This window comes from Fistularia commersonii, chromosome 6 (assembly GCF_037954325.1).
Source record: "Fistularia commersonii isolate RoL2024-O1a breed Wild chromosome 6, RoL_Fcom_v1.0, whole genome shotgun sequence".
NCBI lineage: Eukaryota > Metazoa > Chordata > Actinopteri > Syngnathiformes > Fistulariidae > Fistularia > Fistularia commersonii.
Genome location: NC_141289.1, coordinates 13,604,543 through 13,623,940, shown reverse-complemented (window position 1 = coordinate 13,623,940; position 19,398 = coordinate 13,604,543). Strand labels below are relative to the sequence as shown.

The window sequence follows — 19,398 nt, the reverse complement described above, 5'->3', positions numbered from 1 at the left end:
CACACCTATTGGTGGACATGTGAACTCGCTGCACACTGCCAGATATTTTTATTAATTGCATTAAAAGGATATATATACACACACACACACTCACACTCACACTCACACTCACACACATACATATGGGAATCATTTTGTGATTCCTATGAAAATACAGTTTAAATTGCTTCATCATACCTTCATATTATTGTTGAATTCAATTTCAAAAATCTGTGTCAAAAAATCTCTGATAAACCTTGAGAACAGAAGAGACCCCACCAGAAAAAAAAAGACACTGGCCACTATATCTCATGCAGAGTCGGTCATTGCATCTGTGCGTTTCTACTGTGAAAGTATCAGAAATGTATTTCACCTCCCTCATTATGACACTGCAAGAAAAAGAGGGAAGTATTGACTATATACTATTTCACAGTGCGGTTAAAGCTCATTTGAATGTCTGGTAAGTATCTCAGAGAATGGGGCAGTGAAGAATGCTAAATAGATGCCCTTCTGTTTTCTGCTTAAGCAACAGGGACCTGAATCACCTGTATGGACAGCTTAATTCTGTCAGAAGTCATCAAATCTTCATTCTAATAGATGCAAAACAGTCAGTACATGGAGACTTGGGAAATTAATGATGTTATGAAATAATGATTGTAAATCATTGGATAATACATGGGGGAACATGGCAAGCTGGCAAAAAATCTGGCATTCCCCTTTCAGTTATGTTAACAAATGTAGAAGTGAAGCGTTCTCAACTGTTTTAGTACAGTTAATTTTGAACAGCAATGAATATCTGTCATGGAGAGGATTTTTGTTCTTGATAGGATGTGCTGCATTAGTCAAGAACCTTGGCTAAACTGCAGATTCACCGTGAAACTGAGAGGCTAGTTTTTATTCATAGGACCTGGTATTCCACAACTTTCGCAAGATACATTGCAAATAATTGTTATAGGTGGTGTTCCAGATTAAATGGGCAGGGGGCTGGGGGTGGTTATGCTGCTGGATGGCTAAGGAGGTGCATCTCTAATAGAGTATCTGTCTCTTGTCTGAGCTAATAAAACTAAAATGGCTGCATGTGAAAATGAAGACAGGCTAATTGCATTTCTGTGGATTAATCCCCCGAGAAGAGTCCAAGCCTTAAATCTGAAATTTGCACAGAGCCCCACAAAATACTGACAATTAGCACAAGGGCCTATAATGAAAATGTTTGTGTGTTCTCTGCTCCATAAAGCAGGCCAGGACAGGTAGAGTGGAATACTAAACATGATGAAAACACTATTCAGCCTGATAGAAACAAAATGACTACAGAGCTGGGTTTCCCTTAGGCTGTGTGAAATAAGAAGGAAATTAAACTTTTACATTTGGCAAATTTTACCTCCAGTATCTGTTCAAACAATGACCATGACTTCAACTGATTTTGTAAGTACTGGTACATTTAAAAACAAAACTACTTGTAAAAATCAATGTTTTTCCCCCAAATTCATTGCTGCATCCATCCAGCCATCGTCTGCCGCTTATCCTGCACCCAGGCTCGCGGGGGATGCTGAAGACTATCTTAAAACTGCATGTTCCTGGAGGAAACTCACGCAGATATGGAAAGAACATGCAAACTCCACACAGAAAGGTCCTTCATGCTGTGAGGCCAAAGGGCTAACCACTACGCCACCGTGCCGCCCTCATGCATTGCATTTTCATTAGAATTCAAACTGCCTTCTCTATTTTGGTTACTTGGATTGATGTATTTACAATTTTGATACAATCAGATTTTTCCAGAAATCATATTCTAAGAAATATTTAAATATTTTTGATGTGTTTTTGTCTCTGCTTTATTTGGATTTATGCATTACAATGCACTGCATTTCAAGCCAGACTTGTAATAGTATTTGTGATATCAATAAATAGCAAAACTCCTATAAGTCAAGTCTCAACTAGACATTGATATATATATATATATATATATATATATATATATATATATATATATATATATATATATATATACTGTATACATAGATCTATGTTTCAGGAATCTTCCACCAGATAGCTAAATGTAAAAAATTCAATCTCTGTACTCATACACAGAATTCCCCGAATCTCCGGTCCTCTTTCTGTTTAACTGCAGGAACTAATGGAGTGAAAATTATTGCACTATACCGCTGTTTACGGGTATCTGCTCAACACTTTCAATTTGTGTTTTACTGTCACCGTGTCCTTTCCTCTCCTCTTCTGCTCAGTTTCCTACTTTTTATACCCCTCTTCCACCTCTCTTTATGTTTCTTTGGCTACCACTCTCTCTTGGCTTTTATCTACGGTATGAACATTTGGGGTTAGTCACTTGATGTTTCCAGCTGAAAGTATTCCTTCGCTCTAGCAGAACACCTGACAAAAGGTGGTTTTGATTTCCCGCAGTCATCTTGAGGTCTCTGAATATTAGAAAGGGTTGTTTGACGACAAATGAATAAATGACAAGCGAATAATGCGCATAAAACTTTTATCTAAATGTTTTCAAGTCACAGTATGCTTGCGACTGAAACCGTAGAGAAAAGGCTGTGCTTTTTTGGACTATTTATCACGCTGTAACTGAAGGGTGGCTGTGTCACTTATACTCAACATCAAAGTTAGCGAGAAAATGGACCTGAAACAATAATATGTCACTGTTCAGAGAAGATAAAAGCTGATAGAAAGTTTGCAAAAATATCAGGTTGTGTTTCTTAAAATGGAAAAATTCTCTCTGGTAGCTCATTTCCACTTGCTTTATGGAGGCTCCAAATTGAACTGTGGACACTGCATTCGCCAACTGGAACCATTTCAAACTGAGACATTCACAAATTTGGATACGTAACTTCCTAACCGGAAAAGTTTTTTTTTTTTTTTTTTGCTCTATTTTGTTTTTTCCTGTCTTTTTTCCAAATCAGCCATTGTTGCTGTTGATATGCATTATCTCTGATTATTTAAAATGAGGAAAATTGGATCCAATTCAGCTCCTGAGATCTGTCAGGTTATTCCATCTGCACCTTGGTTTTACTGGTTATACAACAGATTACAAACTCTTGGAGCATTTTCCAAGTGTTGGACAACAGTTACCTTTGTTCTATTGGTGGCAGTAAGAATAATTGACATCAAAAGTCATTTTTTGGAATAATTCGAATCAGTGTCATTTCTGGACTGTGACTACAATTCCATCGAGTGCTTTCATAAGAGGTACACAGTAATTTGATAGAAATGATTTGGATATTCTTACTGGTCCCAAGAACCAAACAATATAAATTCCACGAAGTTAAGACACAGTAGAATAGAGCTCTTGATAAACTATATTCTTAAGCGAAAAAAGACTTTTGGTCAGAATCAAACAAACACCAACTATTGGTTCATTAGTTGACCAAACAAATTCATTGCAGAAGTGAAAACAGATCCATTAAAAATTGTGGAGAGTATGTCTAAATATGCAATTAAACTGCCTACAGTTTTCATGTAGGGACTGTTAGGTGGTTATCAAAGATCAGAAGAACAAAGACCTTGGGAAAGCCTCAGAGGCCACAGCCAGCGCGTGCTAACAGAAACTAACAAGGCCAATTAATCTGTCCAGGACTTAAGGGAGTGCCACACGATTTACATTTATTGTAAACAAGCACACATAGATTCTCTTCTAGCATATTTGATAGAGTCCTCCTAACCAGCTCTGTCTGTTTGTGAGGAGGGTAGACAAAGTTTCAACTGTTTAGGAAAGCTCCATGAATCAGACTTGTTTCAACTTCAAATTGTTTTCAATGGTGAGAATAAATCACCTGATGATTTGACACCTAAAAAGGAACTGTTTCAATCAACATGGCCTCTACAGAAGGCCAGTGCAAAAAATCTAAACAAAACACACTCAAAATATTTCTGTTTTATAGTTGTGTCGCGCAGCTGCTTTGATATGCTTTCTGCTGGACTGACCCTGTGACCCCTCATTAAAGTTGGTCGCTAACTTCTGAGCCATGCTGTACCCTGCTGTTTTCTTTCTACTCGAGTGTCTTTTAGAGCTAGCCAATATCATTTTTCACTTTCTGAATTGTGAACTAAAGTTCGCAGATAATTTTCCATAGCAAGAGGTTTGACAAGTGTAGATTGGCCATAATTAAGTACAATATGTCAGAATAAACAGTTCAAATTCGTTCCAGTTGTGACTGATGACAATAAAACTCTGCTAGTTGAAGATGAACTAACACAAAGGTCTTTATAATGAAATATTTAATTGAAAAAAAACATTTAATTTTTAGTCAACTCACGCTCTATTCAGTGATCGACCCATCGACCAAGGAGTATTTCCGGGGCCCACCTCCTTCACATTCCTAACTGTCTATCCTCTCTTCAACAACTCTTTCCATTCTTCCTCTCACCACTTTGTTAGAATTCACAGCCTGCTTTTCTTTTTTCTCTCTTGTTTTTGGAAACTTTGCATGCCGTTCTCGAGCCCCTCTTCCTCAATTCACCAGCTCCTCTATTCACTCTCTTTCACTCTTGCTCACTTTAACAATCTGTTTAGCTTCCTCCACTTTTCCCTCATTCACTCCCACCTACTATCCTGCGATCCCTCTCTCCCTCTTTCTCTCCTTCTCTCCCTGCCTATTATTTCCTTTCCCTGTTCTGTCTCCCCGGCTGGCTAACGGAGCGTGAGATTGGCTAATTAACGGCTGCTGGTCGGCCCTGCATAGACAGCTGGGTAATTTGGTGAGAGTGGCGATGAGGGAGGAGAGACTGAAGAAGAAAGCAATGAAGAGAAGGGGAGTGAAAAGATGAGAGGCACATTATATTCAGAGTTATTTTACTACTTATGTAGTACTTCTTATATTACAAGGTGAATAACACCTGTTTGGCAAATATCAGAAAATACAGCGGCTATCAGACCTGCTCCTTTGGTTTGATTCTTTCTGAGCCATTGGTTAATAATGCCTAAAATGTGACAGCCTATTTGGAAAAAATACTAGAAGTCAAGGTTTAAATAAAAGAATAAAATGAAAATTGGAAAAAAAGATACATTTAAAGCCAATCTGGTCATTTAGGGCTTTTGTTGGGGATAACTCTAACAGGATACAACTAAAAAAAAACTTTGTGATGACATTGGCTGCAGTAAGGGTATTTGATTTTTTTGCAAATTTTGAAAATTAGATGTAAATACTATCAGTTTGGCCACTACACCTAAATTTCAGCTTGAATTATACAACTCTACTGGTCTACTCTCTAAACACCTTTGCATGAATGACTAATTGAAACACCTGAAAAGTAAACTATACGCCCAGTTTCCACTGTCGTGTGTGTGTGTATACATACAGGTGTGCTTGTGTTTGTGCATGCTTATAGTAATTACTTCAGGAAGTAAAGTTATGGCTCTGTTTGAAATATGAAACCACAACAAGGAGTTGTGGTCTTTGTTGACACATGCAACTTCATACCAGTTTACTAATTATCCAACCAAAAGGTCACTCACGCTCATGATACGGTTATCCCTGCTCTCTGAGAATGTGGATTCTTAAATGTCCCTTTATGAAAGCAGCTGGGCTCATTCCATGCGGGTTTTGGTAACACAAGTAACATCTGCAAGCTAAATACAAGCCGAAGTGTCTTGAAAGGGGATTAGAATCAGAACTTTATATGCTGATTCAAATAGATGGAGACACACTGACAATAAGTTGATTAAATTATAATACTGGTAAATATGAAATGTTTACACACAGACTCAAGCCCTTAAATCTTTAATCCTGACACTGTGACAAATACGTGAGCGCTTGTGCACTGGCCAACATCTTATTTAATCGTCAAAAGAATTGCAGGAAAGGTTAGAAAAACATGGTCATGAAAAAACATATTACAGAACTAGGAAATGTTCATATATTATTATCATGAGGATTAACATCCTCATCTAGTAGGTGAAAATTAAGGTGACATTTCAGGGGTATATTTTTATTTAAAATCTGAGCCTGCTTTAAAATAAACCATTAAAGTGGAGTATTTGGAAAGTCAGGGCAAAGTTAGTTTGAACTTTGAGTTTTTGCCCTGATGGACTATTCTAAGCCGAACCCACCCCCTTAATTAATACAAAAAGTGCCAGGATTGCTAGCATTTTGAAAACCAAACAGATGAGGGATCTATTGCTTAAGCTAGACTTATAATGTTATGATGAATGGAGTCACATTCTCTGACGACATCTATGACGGTAGTAGACGCAAGGATGTCCATCATCTCCATGAAGAGTCAACACAAAAGTGTCATGGATGCATCACCAAGTGTTCCTGATATAAAGGTTTGTCCCACTTTATAAACCTGTCTGAGTAACAATAAATTTAAAAGGATGACTGAAGCACTTTACCGGTACCGCAAAACCGGTTTCAACAGTCACGCATCCGTCACAAGGAGTTACAGACACCACGGAGAAGCTTGTGTAAGATTAAGTTCAAAAATATACAAGAGTCTTTGAGAACATGATAATGTGGATAATGCAGCAGACTTAACAGGGGACACCAAAGCACAACGGATTTCCCAACCAACTTCTCAGTTTCATAGAGAAGTAGACACTGTGTCATTGTGTCTCTACATGGACCAGTTTACACCTAGAAGTCTGACTGATTAATGACTCTCTCTGCAATGTTAATTATGGTATTTTTCCAATAACACAACTACCTGTGTGGAATTTTGAGGTCTCAATCAAAATTTGCTAAACAAACTTAGTGGCTGCTTCAGCCCTTTTTAATCTTTGACTTGTGAAATACAAGGTATCAACACAAAAACAAAAGGTGTCCATGTCTTGTAACATCTTTACAATCCTGAGATTTTCCTAGTAATAAAACACTAATAATTTTTGGAGCCTTCTTTAGACTCCCATTTAAAAAACAGTAGTTTCTACAACACTAGACATTCTTTGAAATGTATAACTTGCCACAATTTGGCACTTGACTGGCACTGTGCCTATAAATGTGTGAATCAATATTGTATTGATCAATACTGAAATGCAAGGGGAAGTATTACAGCCCAATTGAGTATGGCTACCCAAACCCTAATTTCTAGATTTAGTTTAGATGCATTAGTTGCGAAAGCATTTGTGTCAATAAAAAGTGACAAACACCTTTCAGTACCAAACCATTACATGTGGAATATCTAAACTGAAACAACTTGTCAAACTGCCAAATTCATTCCACAACCAATGCTGATAACAATAATGATAATGTAGCCTGCTTACACACACTATTATCCTGCTCCAATTCCGCTTCTTGTCAGGTAAAATGCTAAGGGTGTTGTGTTCCCTGGAGCGCACGCTCCACAGCACCCAATCCAGCAGTGTTTACTTGCTGTGAGCTAACATTTGTGCTACTATTGTTGCCCCGCTGATATGCATGAATTCACACATTCCTGAGGTCACAGGTGAAAAGAAACAAGTTGACATATGGACAAACAACTGGTAATGGTATTACCCCCTAACACCCAATCACATCGTTGCAGAGAGGGGGGCTCTGTGAAATGTTTTCATGAGTGTCTGATCTGAGAGACACATGTGGGACAGCATATGAAAGATGCTGGGGAGTGAAAGGGGAAAAGCAATGATGGTGACAGATGGTTAGAGGGAGGCAATGCATGACATCATGTGGCATGTTAAAGTTAAACAGCATGGAATCATGAGGAGGGGGAAGCAGCGTAGAAGACAAAGGGATGTTTGGAGTGAAGGTAGAAAAGTGGCTGTGAGGCCACAGGAGAAATACATGGACGAGAGATGAGGGGGAAAATGATGGGTTACACTGCAGATGGCTTCCACATTGGGAAGGAATGATGGAGGTTGCAGTAGAAATAATTTATTTGTTTGACCAGAATTCAACATTTCAGGGCAAAGGGGATAAGTAAATTGAACTCGGTTACAGTAAGCCAGTATTGTTCTGAAGCCATTTAAAAGAATATTTCTATTGTGTTTGTACCAAATAACCACATTTCACTAAAGACAGAATGACGCAGAAAGAAAGCAGAGCCTGTGTATCACTTTGGTTATTATATTGGCTGATTTTGGCAGCAATATTGTAAGAGAAAGGTTTATTGTCTGACATGAAAACTTTAGAAGAGGGTTAATGTTTTGTGGAAATTTGAACAGCGGTTTGCACTACTCCCGACAGAACAAGGTTTTTGCTAAGATAATGATTTCTGGTGACTAGAAGTCTGCACAACATAATTAATGGAAACCAAGCATTAAATTGATATTTCCAGGGTAACGGTGAATTGATAGATGTGCAAACCATGTTGTATCGCTGCAGCAAATTGGTTATATGGTGCAAATGGGCCATGGAACACTTATGCCATATACTTTTGTGGAGAACAGAGATGCTAGGAAACAGCATTGAGTTATAGATGGCACAAATGGACTGCACTAAACATTATTCAATTAGATTGATCAAATATGATTCAAAAAGTACAAAAGAAATTGATGGGTTTGATAAACTGGAGCCATTTCTGACTTCTCTTCCTTATCTCTGGGGATAAGGCAAATAAAAATATGGCAGTTACCTAAATGATATATTGCACAGATCCACAGTCTGCATGAAGCTCAGGCTGTATGTTTTTACTGCATCAGCTCGATGGGAACTTTTCTACTTACAGTAACAAAAAAATGCAATGGGAAAAACATTTCAAAACAGTCTCAAGAATATTCACTGACACAACGTGATAAGGATCAGTATAATGACACAACAGTCCCGAAAAACCTTTAGTGACTGCAACTGAAGAACTCTTTCCTTTCCTCGACTAGATCCAGCACTTTTTCTGCACGTTTTAAAGCATTCCCCTTGCTCCTTGCTGATAGCATGCTTGGTTTCCATTTTTAATGATGTTTTAAATGTTTCATTTTTTCCCCTCTGTAAACCAGTTGGAGTTGCTATGCAAATGAAAAAGTATGAATAACATTGGCTATTGTCCACACAACTTTACAGGTGGGACAAGGTTTTACAGTTTGTTCTTTGTAATGAGCCTAAAGTTAAGTAAGAATGTTGTAGTACTTTTCTTCCTCCTCAAATCGCTTTAAAAGTCTTCTGCAATTTGATACTGTATTCATTACAGAAGTGAAACAAGATGCAAATATCATCATTATCATCATTATCTGTAGTGCAACACAACCAGTAAGCGGTATTTCAAGCTACCGAGCACACATGCATGTGGAATTATTCAGAGAGGACTGAAAGTGAGCGCGCCAGTGTCTTTTTCTTGCGTTAAGCCATTTGAAATACAAAAGTCACATCATTGTTATTAGCGCTGCTGTTGACAGACTTGGCAGGTGAAGAATGCAGTACATGTACAAAGCATTTGTGTGTGCAAGGCAGATACAGCTGCGTGTCTCTTTTTACGTGTGTAAAAATAGAAACACATGAAGAACCCTGCGACAGTAGGTGATTGACTTATGAATTATAAGTAAATGTGAGACATTGGGTCTGTGCATGCCTTTGCCTCTTAGTTTAGTCTTAGTCTGAAATCACTATAAGGGTGATAATTCTGTATTTGGTGAAGGTTTTGAGCAGGTCAAAAAGGAATTCATGAGAATTGAATAGGGCAGGACAATGTATTGAAAATAACCAAGTAAGAAATTGTATTTTAGATATAAAGTGGCTGTTTACATCCTATGCATTTTTTCCAGGCTGACTTGGTCTTTGGAACAGTAGGATCTTATAACATCAGTAATGGTTAGCTAAAAATCGCCCGTACACTGAGAAATTGTTAAAAAATCTCCAAAATTGCAGATAAGCCCATAATTGCACAATAATTACAAATAATAATAAAAAAGAAATATCCTATATGATCATAAAAGGTATTAGAACAGAACCAAAATTTCACATATCATAACTGAAATAATTTATTTTAAAAGCTTTATCAGCTTTTAAAAGGAAGCAAATATTTCCATTAACGTTATTATTCAAGAGGTTTATTCATGATGTGTGTATCTGATGTGGTTTAATTTTTTTTACCGAAGCGGAGATACATGCACAAACCAAAATTACATTTTTGCTTGGCTCTTGTTGACTTCTTTAACGATAAAACTATGAAAGGACTTTGGTTTAGAATGAGCTTGGTTGGATTTCTACAACATTGGAATATATGGACAGTGTGTGTGTCTGTGTATGTGTGTGTGTGTGTGTGTGTGTGTGTGTGTGCGTGTTAGTGTGCGTTGTACCGGTCTTAGGGGAGGAACCAGAGACACTGAGTGAACACTTCATCTTGGCCGTTTGCCATGGATAAACGGTGCTGGCATCGGAATGGATGGCAATGGAGAAGGAGGGGCCTGCAATGATGACATCATTTCAAATAAGTTACACTGAAAAGATATTTAACACTGATGACAAACATGAGAGAGACACCATGACGATCAAAAGCATTTCATTTAAACCGTAAAGTTATTTTTAAAAACCTACATACATTAAAATTCCCTGCTCCTGTCCCCAAGGAGTTTCTCTATGGAACCAAAGTTTTACTTGCAGACATTAAACAAAGCTTTAAAGTCAGAGTCCCTGATTTATGTATGGTACACTAATTTCAGAAAAATAAGAAAAAGCTCAAGTGTAGATGGAAAAAGAAAAGGTTGACAAAAAAAATAAATAAATCAGCAATGATTTTGAGAATGAATAGAAAAATAAATAATTTCCTATGCGCTCGAAGACTATTGGCTAGAATGAAAGGAAAGTGTACAAGACAGCGGTTAGACCAGTGTTGCTGTATGGTCTAGAACAGTGGTTCTTAACCTGGGTTCGATCGAACCCTAGGGGTTCGGTGAGTCGGTCTCGGGGGTTCGGTGGAGCCTCCGCCGCAGAGGTCCACCCCTTACTCTAGTCTGCAGTTAGTGGGCACAGTCATTGAAAGCGTCCTGCTCTGAGATTCTCAAAGGCAACAGCAGAAGTCACACTGAGGTAAGTTGTTTTGAGTTCATGCACTGTGTTGGTTTTGTTATTTGAACAAGGTGATATTAATGCACAATTCATTTCGTGCACCAGTAAAAAAAATCATATTTTATTTCTTACTAAAGAAGGGTGCGGTGAATGAGCACATGAAACTGGTGGGTTTCGGTGCCTCCAACAAGGTTAAGAACCACTGGTCTAGAAACAGTGACAATGATGGAAAGAGGAGGTAGAGCTGGATGTCGGAGAGATGAAGATGTTAAGGTTCTCTTTGGGAGTGACGAGTATGGATCGGATCAGGAATTAGTCCATCATAGGGACGGCACATATTAGATGCTTTGTAGAGAACGCCAGAGAAGCCTGATTGAGATGGTTTGGTCATGTACAAAGGAAGAATAGTGAATATATTGGTAGATGGATGCTGGAATTGGAGCTGGCAGGCAGGAGGTTCTAGAGGAAGACCAAAGAGAAGACTTATGGACGTAGTGAGAGAGGACATGAAGGTAGTTGGTGTGAAAGAGGGAGATACAGAGAATAGGGTTAGATGGAGCATGCTGATTTGCTGTGGCAACCCCTGAAGGGAAAAGCCCAAAGATAAAGAAGAACAAGAAGAATAATACAAAAATAGATAATTCTGTCCAGGAGACATTTTTGCAGAGGTTAATCAAATTTGTATTGGATATCTTGGTCGGCCCAAATTGCTACTAATACATCTGTGCCGCTTTCAAGTCCTCTCAACTGACTGTAACGCATAGTTTACAACAGCTAAATTCCCATTTTGAGTGTGAGACAATGAAGCCTGTGTGTAGCTTTGGTTTGGCAGCTTGACTACTAATTTATGACATACAAGTGTCCCAGTTATAGTGCGAGTGTCTTATTCAGCCCAGATTGTTGGTTTTCTACTGACTTGCATATCACACTCATTTATTTTAGCTTTATGCTGTTGATTTTTCTGTTTTTGTAGGTTAAGATTTGACTTTACTGGGACTCATATACAATATATATATTAACTGTTTTCACAATACATTTTTGGAGATAGTAGTTACTGTCTCTAATTTATATTTATGATGATAAAGCATAAAGTATTTCCCCCTCGCTCGCAACGTGAGGACGCCAACAGTAGCCGAATGGGAAGTGTATTATCAACCACTACTCAGTACTCAAGCGTATGAGGTCAAATATATGTATAAAAATAAACAGTAGACAGAGGGCAGCTACAGATGTTTTTTCGTGCTTTTCTGGTCTGAAAAGTTTCAAGACGTTCTTTGACTGAATCTGACAAAGGGATGTTACTTGTACTGTCAAACAAAGCGCTGGATGACACATTCACTCCGGATGCATCACCAGCAGAGATGAAACACGGTTTTGAGTCTTTGCACTGTGGGGTGTTTAACAAGGTAAATCAGCCTTCTCCCTGTGTGGCTAATGTTCAACTGTAAAGCATGACAGCAAAATTCTATCTATATAATTATTCTTTTTTTTTGCTGCAATAGTATGTTTTCAGGGGATTCTGCTAAATGGGTATGTCATCTTGACGCATCAACTGCAAGACCTGCTCATACGGCTTAATGTAAAAACTATTTGGTGTGTTATACCTGCAGGACAAAATTATGGCTTGATTATTGATGAAAGTCTTCGATATCACAAGCCGGAAAAAATCTTGGAACTCCAGTTTATGACAAGGATTCATTCCACCTAACATATAAAAGGCAAATTTAAATTAATTGCAGGTCGTTTACACACCACCTTAAGAGATGAGGTGGATCGGAAAGTGTCAATAGTTTTGAGCAACTGGCCATTTTTTTGCCAGATTAAGTAAACTTGCATTTAGAAGTGAAAAGGCTGTTTTCTCTCTTGTAACAACATCAGCAAAGTAGGCCATAATCTATATATTTTGAATCACTGAGTGCAACTTTAAGATTTCATATTTAATTTAAGTGTTTTTTTCTGCAGGAGTTGATTGATGGGATATCCGTGTCGTGATGTCAGCTAAGAACATGGAGAATTAACCACAGAAAGTACATTTGTTAGTCTGTTTGTGTGTGTGTGTGTGGGGGGGGGGGGTTGTGTATGAGTTTCTTAAATTGAAGAGGTGTAACTGAATAAAATGAATATAAATGAGAGTGGTTGGATTGGATCTCTTAGGTTTGCTTTTTAAATGTTTTGTACATGGATGAAATAATGTTTTAAGAAGCTTGATCCCATCCATGGGCAGGATAGATTCAGGTTACATGGACGGTAAAGCTATAGTGGGCAGCAGATTATAAACTGAGCCCTGTGGTGAAACCATGAGAATGAAATCATGATAATAATAAAACCAAATGATTTAAGGGGTGGAAACTGGAATCCTAGCATGATTGAGATACAATCTTGAATTCAGGCTACTTTTCATTTCCTTCACACAGACCCCCAACCATAGAAATGTGTCAACTTTTTTTTTCCACATGAATAAATTACATTCTATCCTTTATAGCCCTCGATCCGCATGTTGTCACACATCTACCACTAAATTGTTGAACACTTAAGGGGCAGCTGAAGCTTTGTGTCCTCACATATGTCATGTACAAGATCTTGTGTGGGCAAAAATAACATACATCTGAAACATTGAATATACAACTGGAACCTTCTGAGACTTTCCACCTCATACCACAAACACGCATAAGTGCGTGTACATGTACACATACTCATACACACACTTTTTCCGTCCCCCAAGGCAAATACAAGTTTTTCTTGAAAACTGCTCGGCTTGAATACTGTCAGTTTGAGTGTGCATGTGTTTGTGTGTGGAGGGGGTTTTGCTCTTTGTGGGGTCAACTAAAAATGTTCAACTTGGTTGCACACACTTGAACACTTGAAAGATTACACACACAAACATGCACGCACACATGCACACGCACAAATATACAAGCTGAGAAAGAAAAGGAAAGCAGTGGTGTGGATCTCTGCAGCTGGCTGATTGGCCAAAGGGCTTCACTTTGAAGATGTCCCAGTGAGAGAGGGGCGGATGGGAGGAAGTGAGGGAGGGACGAGAGAGGTGAGGGGAGTTGGGAGGGGTGTGGGAGGGAATCGGCACTGGATAGATCACGGGAGGTAAAACGGCAATTGAGAGGAACAGGCATTGCTCAAGGGTCCTGCCCTCCCAGGGGAAAGCTGGAGGAATTTTTTTTTAGTGGCCCCCTCTACTCCCTCTCCGCCTGTCTCCCCTAAACCTCTTCACATGCTTCCGGCGGCTACATTTCCCATTTTATAAACAAGATGTGCAACAATGTCGCATGCAGGAAGCACAGAATTGGTCAGACTCGCAGGTGGTGTAGGCCTCTTTCCAGCAGATGCAAAAATTATAACTGTTTAGGTATTAAACTCATTCACTCAGCAAAGCTCGAATGTCATCTTGTATTTTGAAGCAATTTCTCCCAGTCCCTTTTTAAAATGACAATACCTCACCCTGACTCTCAGCTTATCTTCATCCTTTAGGTGCTAAACTGGTGCACGTTACCGTCAATCACAGTTAGGTTGCCTGTAGGTAGTAGTAGTAGTTTTCTTATTTTATTTTAATTTTATCTTTGTAATCTTTAACATAGCATGGTTGACAACCAGTGTTACTATATTCTGACAATGGATGTTTCTCCAATTCAGGATCAGGGTTAGACTGGTTAACACCAGTCTCAATAGGCAACATCCTAGTTATACTGTATATCAGTTCAGCCAGGCCAGATCATGACAATGACTAAAATGTCTGCAGAATTTTAGCTGCAGCTGCTAGAATACTTTGTAATCCAAATAACCACTACAATTCCGATCACGATATATCTGGTATATCTCTATCAATTTTCTTTCTTTTTTTTTTTTTTTTTTTTAATTGTTATATTTTAATTTCTGGTCAGAATTAATGTAACACGAGTGCGCTGAATCTGGATCAGGATACACTTGAGACAAAAGACAGAATTTTTTTTCAAACGATGAATTCAAAAATCTCTACTTACCACTCTCTTCTGTGCAATATTTATATATTTCAATTATATTTATACATTCCCACAGACACCTCACTTTTTGTCATGTCATATTTACTGTCCACGTCTTCTACTGTGCACCTGATAGTTCTCCTACCATTCCTAGCACAAGGCATTTCTTTTGTTTGCCATTGCATTTATTGTACATAGTCTTTGTTTATTTGTATCTATATTCTATTATTACTATTTGCACACTTTTACACCATGTAATGCAGCAGTAACAATAGAATTTCCCTGTCATGGAATCAAAAAAGTCACTTATCTTAAAGTAATTGATGAAACCAAATGTTGTCTTTTGGAGTATCATTTTTCCACTTGAATATTTATTATTCAATGAGAAAATAATCTCAAAAATATAAAAAAGATTGCATTAAAACATCTGGACTGGCCCAGCCATCAGGGTCACAAATCTTTTGCATCCTAATTGTGGATCGAAGCATGAATGTTCGAGAAGCCCCGCTCGACCATGCAGCGATTACATCTCTCCCCATTCTTCTTCCATCCCCCTCTTTCCGCCTCCTTGGTGTATGGCCTCACTTTCTTACCCCACTCTCTATCCTTTCAGTAGCATCCTGTGTTTCCAATCCCCTCATCCTCTCAAGTCTTCCTTCCCGCCTCCATTTCCCCCTCTCAGACTCAGCCTGACCTGTCATCCTTTTCATCATCTTTCCCTGCCTTATTCATCCCTCCACTCTCCATCTAGTTCTCTTCTTCCTTGTCTTCACCCTCCTCTTCCTCACTTCTTTATTTCCCTGACGCTCTTGTTCCTCCTCCTGTCTCACAGCCAGATCAAAGAAAGTTAAGTAGGCCAGTGCTTGTGGTGGGCGTCAAAGGGCTTAAGGTGTGTGTGCACATCTTTATTTTTGGGCTTTATTAGGAAATTTATGTTGGTTATCATTAACACTGTGTGGGTGGAGGACGTTCTTATAATGTATCAAGACTTGAACAGAGCAGCGCATGTTTTTTTTTTCCTCAGCAGAGAGCTACTTCAAATATATTTAGCCTTTAGGACCTCGAGTTTGTTAGGAAACTGAGCCCGAATAACTAAACATGCCTTTAAATTAACAACGAAGCTCGCTGGAGTCATCTACATACATCAACATTGACTGAGCATGCTCATTATACACTACTTTAAGGGAAATTTCAGTAAATGAGTACAATGGCATAATGAAGAGAGTACTGCATAAGAGACAAAATTAAAAACAGGAAGTGCAGTCAAAGGATATTAATATTGGCCATCAGCGTTTGAAAGTTTTCACCTTACATGTTCATCTTTAAATGAGCTGGTAAAGATTAGGTTTTTGCAGCAATCAAGTAAAGCGTATTGATGGGAGTCGAGACCTTCTTAAAAAGCGGCACATCGATACAGTGTTTGTGGAAAAAAAATGACTTAGGTACTTAAGTCGTGTGAAAGGAAGAAAAATCAGAAACTCATCAGCATACATACCGTTTTCTTGAAAATCTATCCTGACTTTGTTTGACTCGGAGCTGGTCGCTCTGGTCCACGCCTGTCCTGGTTGCTGCTTCATCCAGGCCGTGATATCGCACCAGTAGTAACCTCTGTCCGACAGCTGGACGCCCACCAGGCGAAATCGAAACTCAGTTGGACCCGACTTTGTCAGAACAAGATTGTCCCTGAGTGGACAGGGATTGTGAAATTTACAAATCTGATTATTAAAAGGTAATCCCTTAGAAACCACTCCCGATGCGTTTGAGGGTGTAGAAGCCGGGAACATACCTCCTGTTGGGGTCTGTGGCGCCTCCATGTTGCACGACGTTATCCGGGCTGAGTGTCATGATTGTCCTCACGTTGCTCTCCAGGCTCTCCTGCGACTGAATGAGCACTGAGTAGCCGGCGTCACCGAGGTTCTCAGGTACCACGGTGCAGCTCATCTCAAAGGTAGCCCCGCCCACTGATGCTTCACGGATGCGCTTGGCTACGACGTTTAAAGATGGACCTGGAGACATCCAACGCTCGATCAATTCATTAAGAAGGCAGCTTCATGAAAGGCATTATTCAGCCCCATGGAAGGACAGACTCCCTCGAGCAGGGAATTCCCTGCGGGTCGCCAGCAGGAAGAGATAAGCAATTGCACCAAGAATTTATTTTGATTTTAAGCAGATGCGTGCACACAGCAGTGCCGTTACATCATCAATTAACTAAAGTGAGGGCAAAAAGTTCAGCATGTGGGCTGGCATTAGAGGAAGTCTCTGTGTGTGCTGAGAATAATAGACAACAAGAGGTCTATTGTGTCGTAGAGTTTTCTCTGAAGTCTGAAAATGATGGTTAGACATTAGAGCTCATTGATAAAACTCAGCAGCAGGATTACTATGACGAGACGGCACAGTTTTTTTTCAGTAAGATAATTCCGGTTTTCTGCATAACTTTCCATCATTAATTCTAGCAAGAGTCCTGGATCAGAGGATGGCCATATACATTATTGGCTACCAGTCACATCAGTACAGTCATGCAACAATTCTTCTCAAACCCTTAATCCTTTTCATCATCCAATTCAATGCAATGCCATTTCATCTGGCTAGAAATGTTATTTCTAAATGAAAATTCCAGCAAAGATGAGAACACATGGAATTGCTTGGTTTACAGCCAGGATAAACATGATAAACATTTATCTTGTACATTGTCTAGAGCGATTTGTGCACAGATGGCAGATAAACAAAATTTCCTTACGTTTGGTGTCCCACCGCACAGTCTGTGGTGGACTCCGGAACTCAGCCATCTTCAGCATGTCACCCTGGCTGTTAATACTCCAAGCGGATACTGTGCAAACATACTGGCCTATGTCATTCTCCTGCAGACACAGAGAGACGTGGAGATGGAATTTTGCAAAGTACAATACAGCTATTCAACAATAAAAAGAAGTCTTCACAGTTCTTAGTGTCGCTACCTGTGTGCGAAGGAATCTCAGTTTGAATGTGTTGGGCTTGAGTCTGGTCAGTGACATCGCACCACTTTGCAGCCTGTCAGAATACATTGGCCCTGGCAACAGATTACCGCGGCCGTCCAAGGAACCAATAGTATGCGAAGCCTGAGGATCACTTCCTGTACCTTCAGGTGGTTGGACAGAGTAAGAGTATTATGTGAGTTCTTATGCAGTTCTCTCAGTGATATATATATTTTTTTTAGGTTTTTTATTTTATTCATCTTTTATAGAAGACATTAATGACAATACCAGGAAGTGAAGTATGCTCCCATGTCACACCCAGTCGATCTCTCGGTGAAAAATGCGTAATGTTGGTCACATGACAAGCCAGCTCTGTGGGTTGGGTAGACATCTGGGGGCTCAGGGTGGCATCAAGGGTCGGTGTGAAGCTCGGTTCTGAGGAGAAAAAAAGAGCTTAAAATTCAATTTGTGTTCACTTGTTACTCTGAAAAATATGAAATGACAAAAATACATTTCATAAATTCTCAAAATCAATGTTCTCAACATCAAGAGGACAAGCTTTTACAAATATTATGCTTTGAATGGACTTAAGTGCATTGCGAAGGTGGTGCTGAGTTTGAGGAAAAAGCTAAATGAGATGTCCTCTGAGAAAAGCAACACAAAGTACTTAAATGGCTTTTTGACAAGATCTCAAGCTTAAATTTTGGGAGACTGAACACCTGACACTGAATAGTAAATCTGTATCCTGTAAATGACAGCACAATACAGCGAATTTATGGCAGCATTTTCTCTTATCAGTAACAGGCCATCAATATTATTGACAACAGGCTATGTTAAGTTTCACAATGCTCTTCTTCATACATGCACTTTATAGCGTATTAGGGCACTGCCAGCAAATTTCAGCTATAGTGGCAATTTAGACAATGAAAGAAAAGGGAAAAAAAAAGAAACAGGTCTTTGGTTGGTGTGTGCTGTTAAAAAACAAACAACAAAAACACATGTAAATGTGTGCCCCTTAACTGTGAGACTGGCTGCTCAGTTTAAATAAAGCAAACTTGTCATACTAAACAATACAGTATTTAATTAAAGTGTGCTTTCAAGCTTCCTTGTTTGAACATTTCTAGTCTCTGACTTCTCTGGAAAGTATTCTTGTGGATATATTAGCTTTGTGATGTTTCACTGATTCATGACTTTGGAATAAAATTTCAAACAGTTATATGCTAGATGAACGGAGTCATGAGTAATGTCCTGTAGAATGAAACAGATTTGACCATTGGTCAATGCTCAAATGCATTCATGACGTGAAAAGACTTTCTAATATATGCTTTCTAATTCAAATTGCATCACACTTTCAAAGGGTTGATCATGTCCAATATGTGGCCTAACCATTGACAATGATTTGGTATAATTTACAGTGTGAGGCCAGCCCTACTATGAACACCGTGGGAATTAGGAGGGCTTCAACATTCCCTCATTTGTTGATGGAATAATACCTTGGTTTTCCAAAAACAGCATATTAACATCAAGCCTCCTGGTAAGAAGTACAGTGCTGGATATACTGGAGTCTTACTTTCATAAGGTGTTTATCTATTTTGCTGGAGTGTAGCATTA

General features: G+C 38.9%; 1 protein-coding gene across 1 annotated transcript in view; it reads right to left on the bottom strand.

Annotated features, from left to right (window-relative positions):
* ptgfrnb (prostaglandin F2 receptor inhibitor b) overlaps positions 1 to 19,398 on the bottom strand; it is a 69,296-nt gene that overhangs the window by 12,884 nt on the left and 37,014 nt on the right. Inside the window, exons 6-11 of the mRNA XM_086148261.1 lie at positions 18,076 to 18,222; positions 17,791 to 17,951; positions 17,574 to 17,694; positions 16,623 to 16,842; positions 16,332 to 16,519; positions 10,157 to 10,264 (exon numbers count right to left, since the gene is read on the bottom strand). Coding sequence (XP_086004387.1) covers positions 10,157 to 10,264; positions 16,332 to 16,519; positions 16,623 to 16,842; positions 17,574 to 17,694; positions 17,791 to 17,951; positions 18,076 to 18,222 — 945 coding nt within the window. The remainder of the gene's footprint in view (positions 1 to 10,156; positions 10,265 to 16,331; positions 16,520 to 16,622; positions 16,843 to 17,573; positions 17,695 to 17,790; positions 17,952 to 18,075; positions 18,223 to 19,398) is intronic.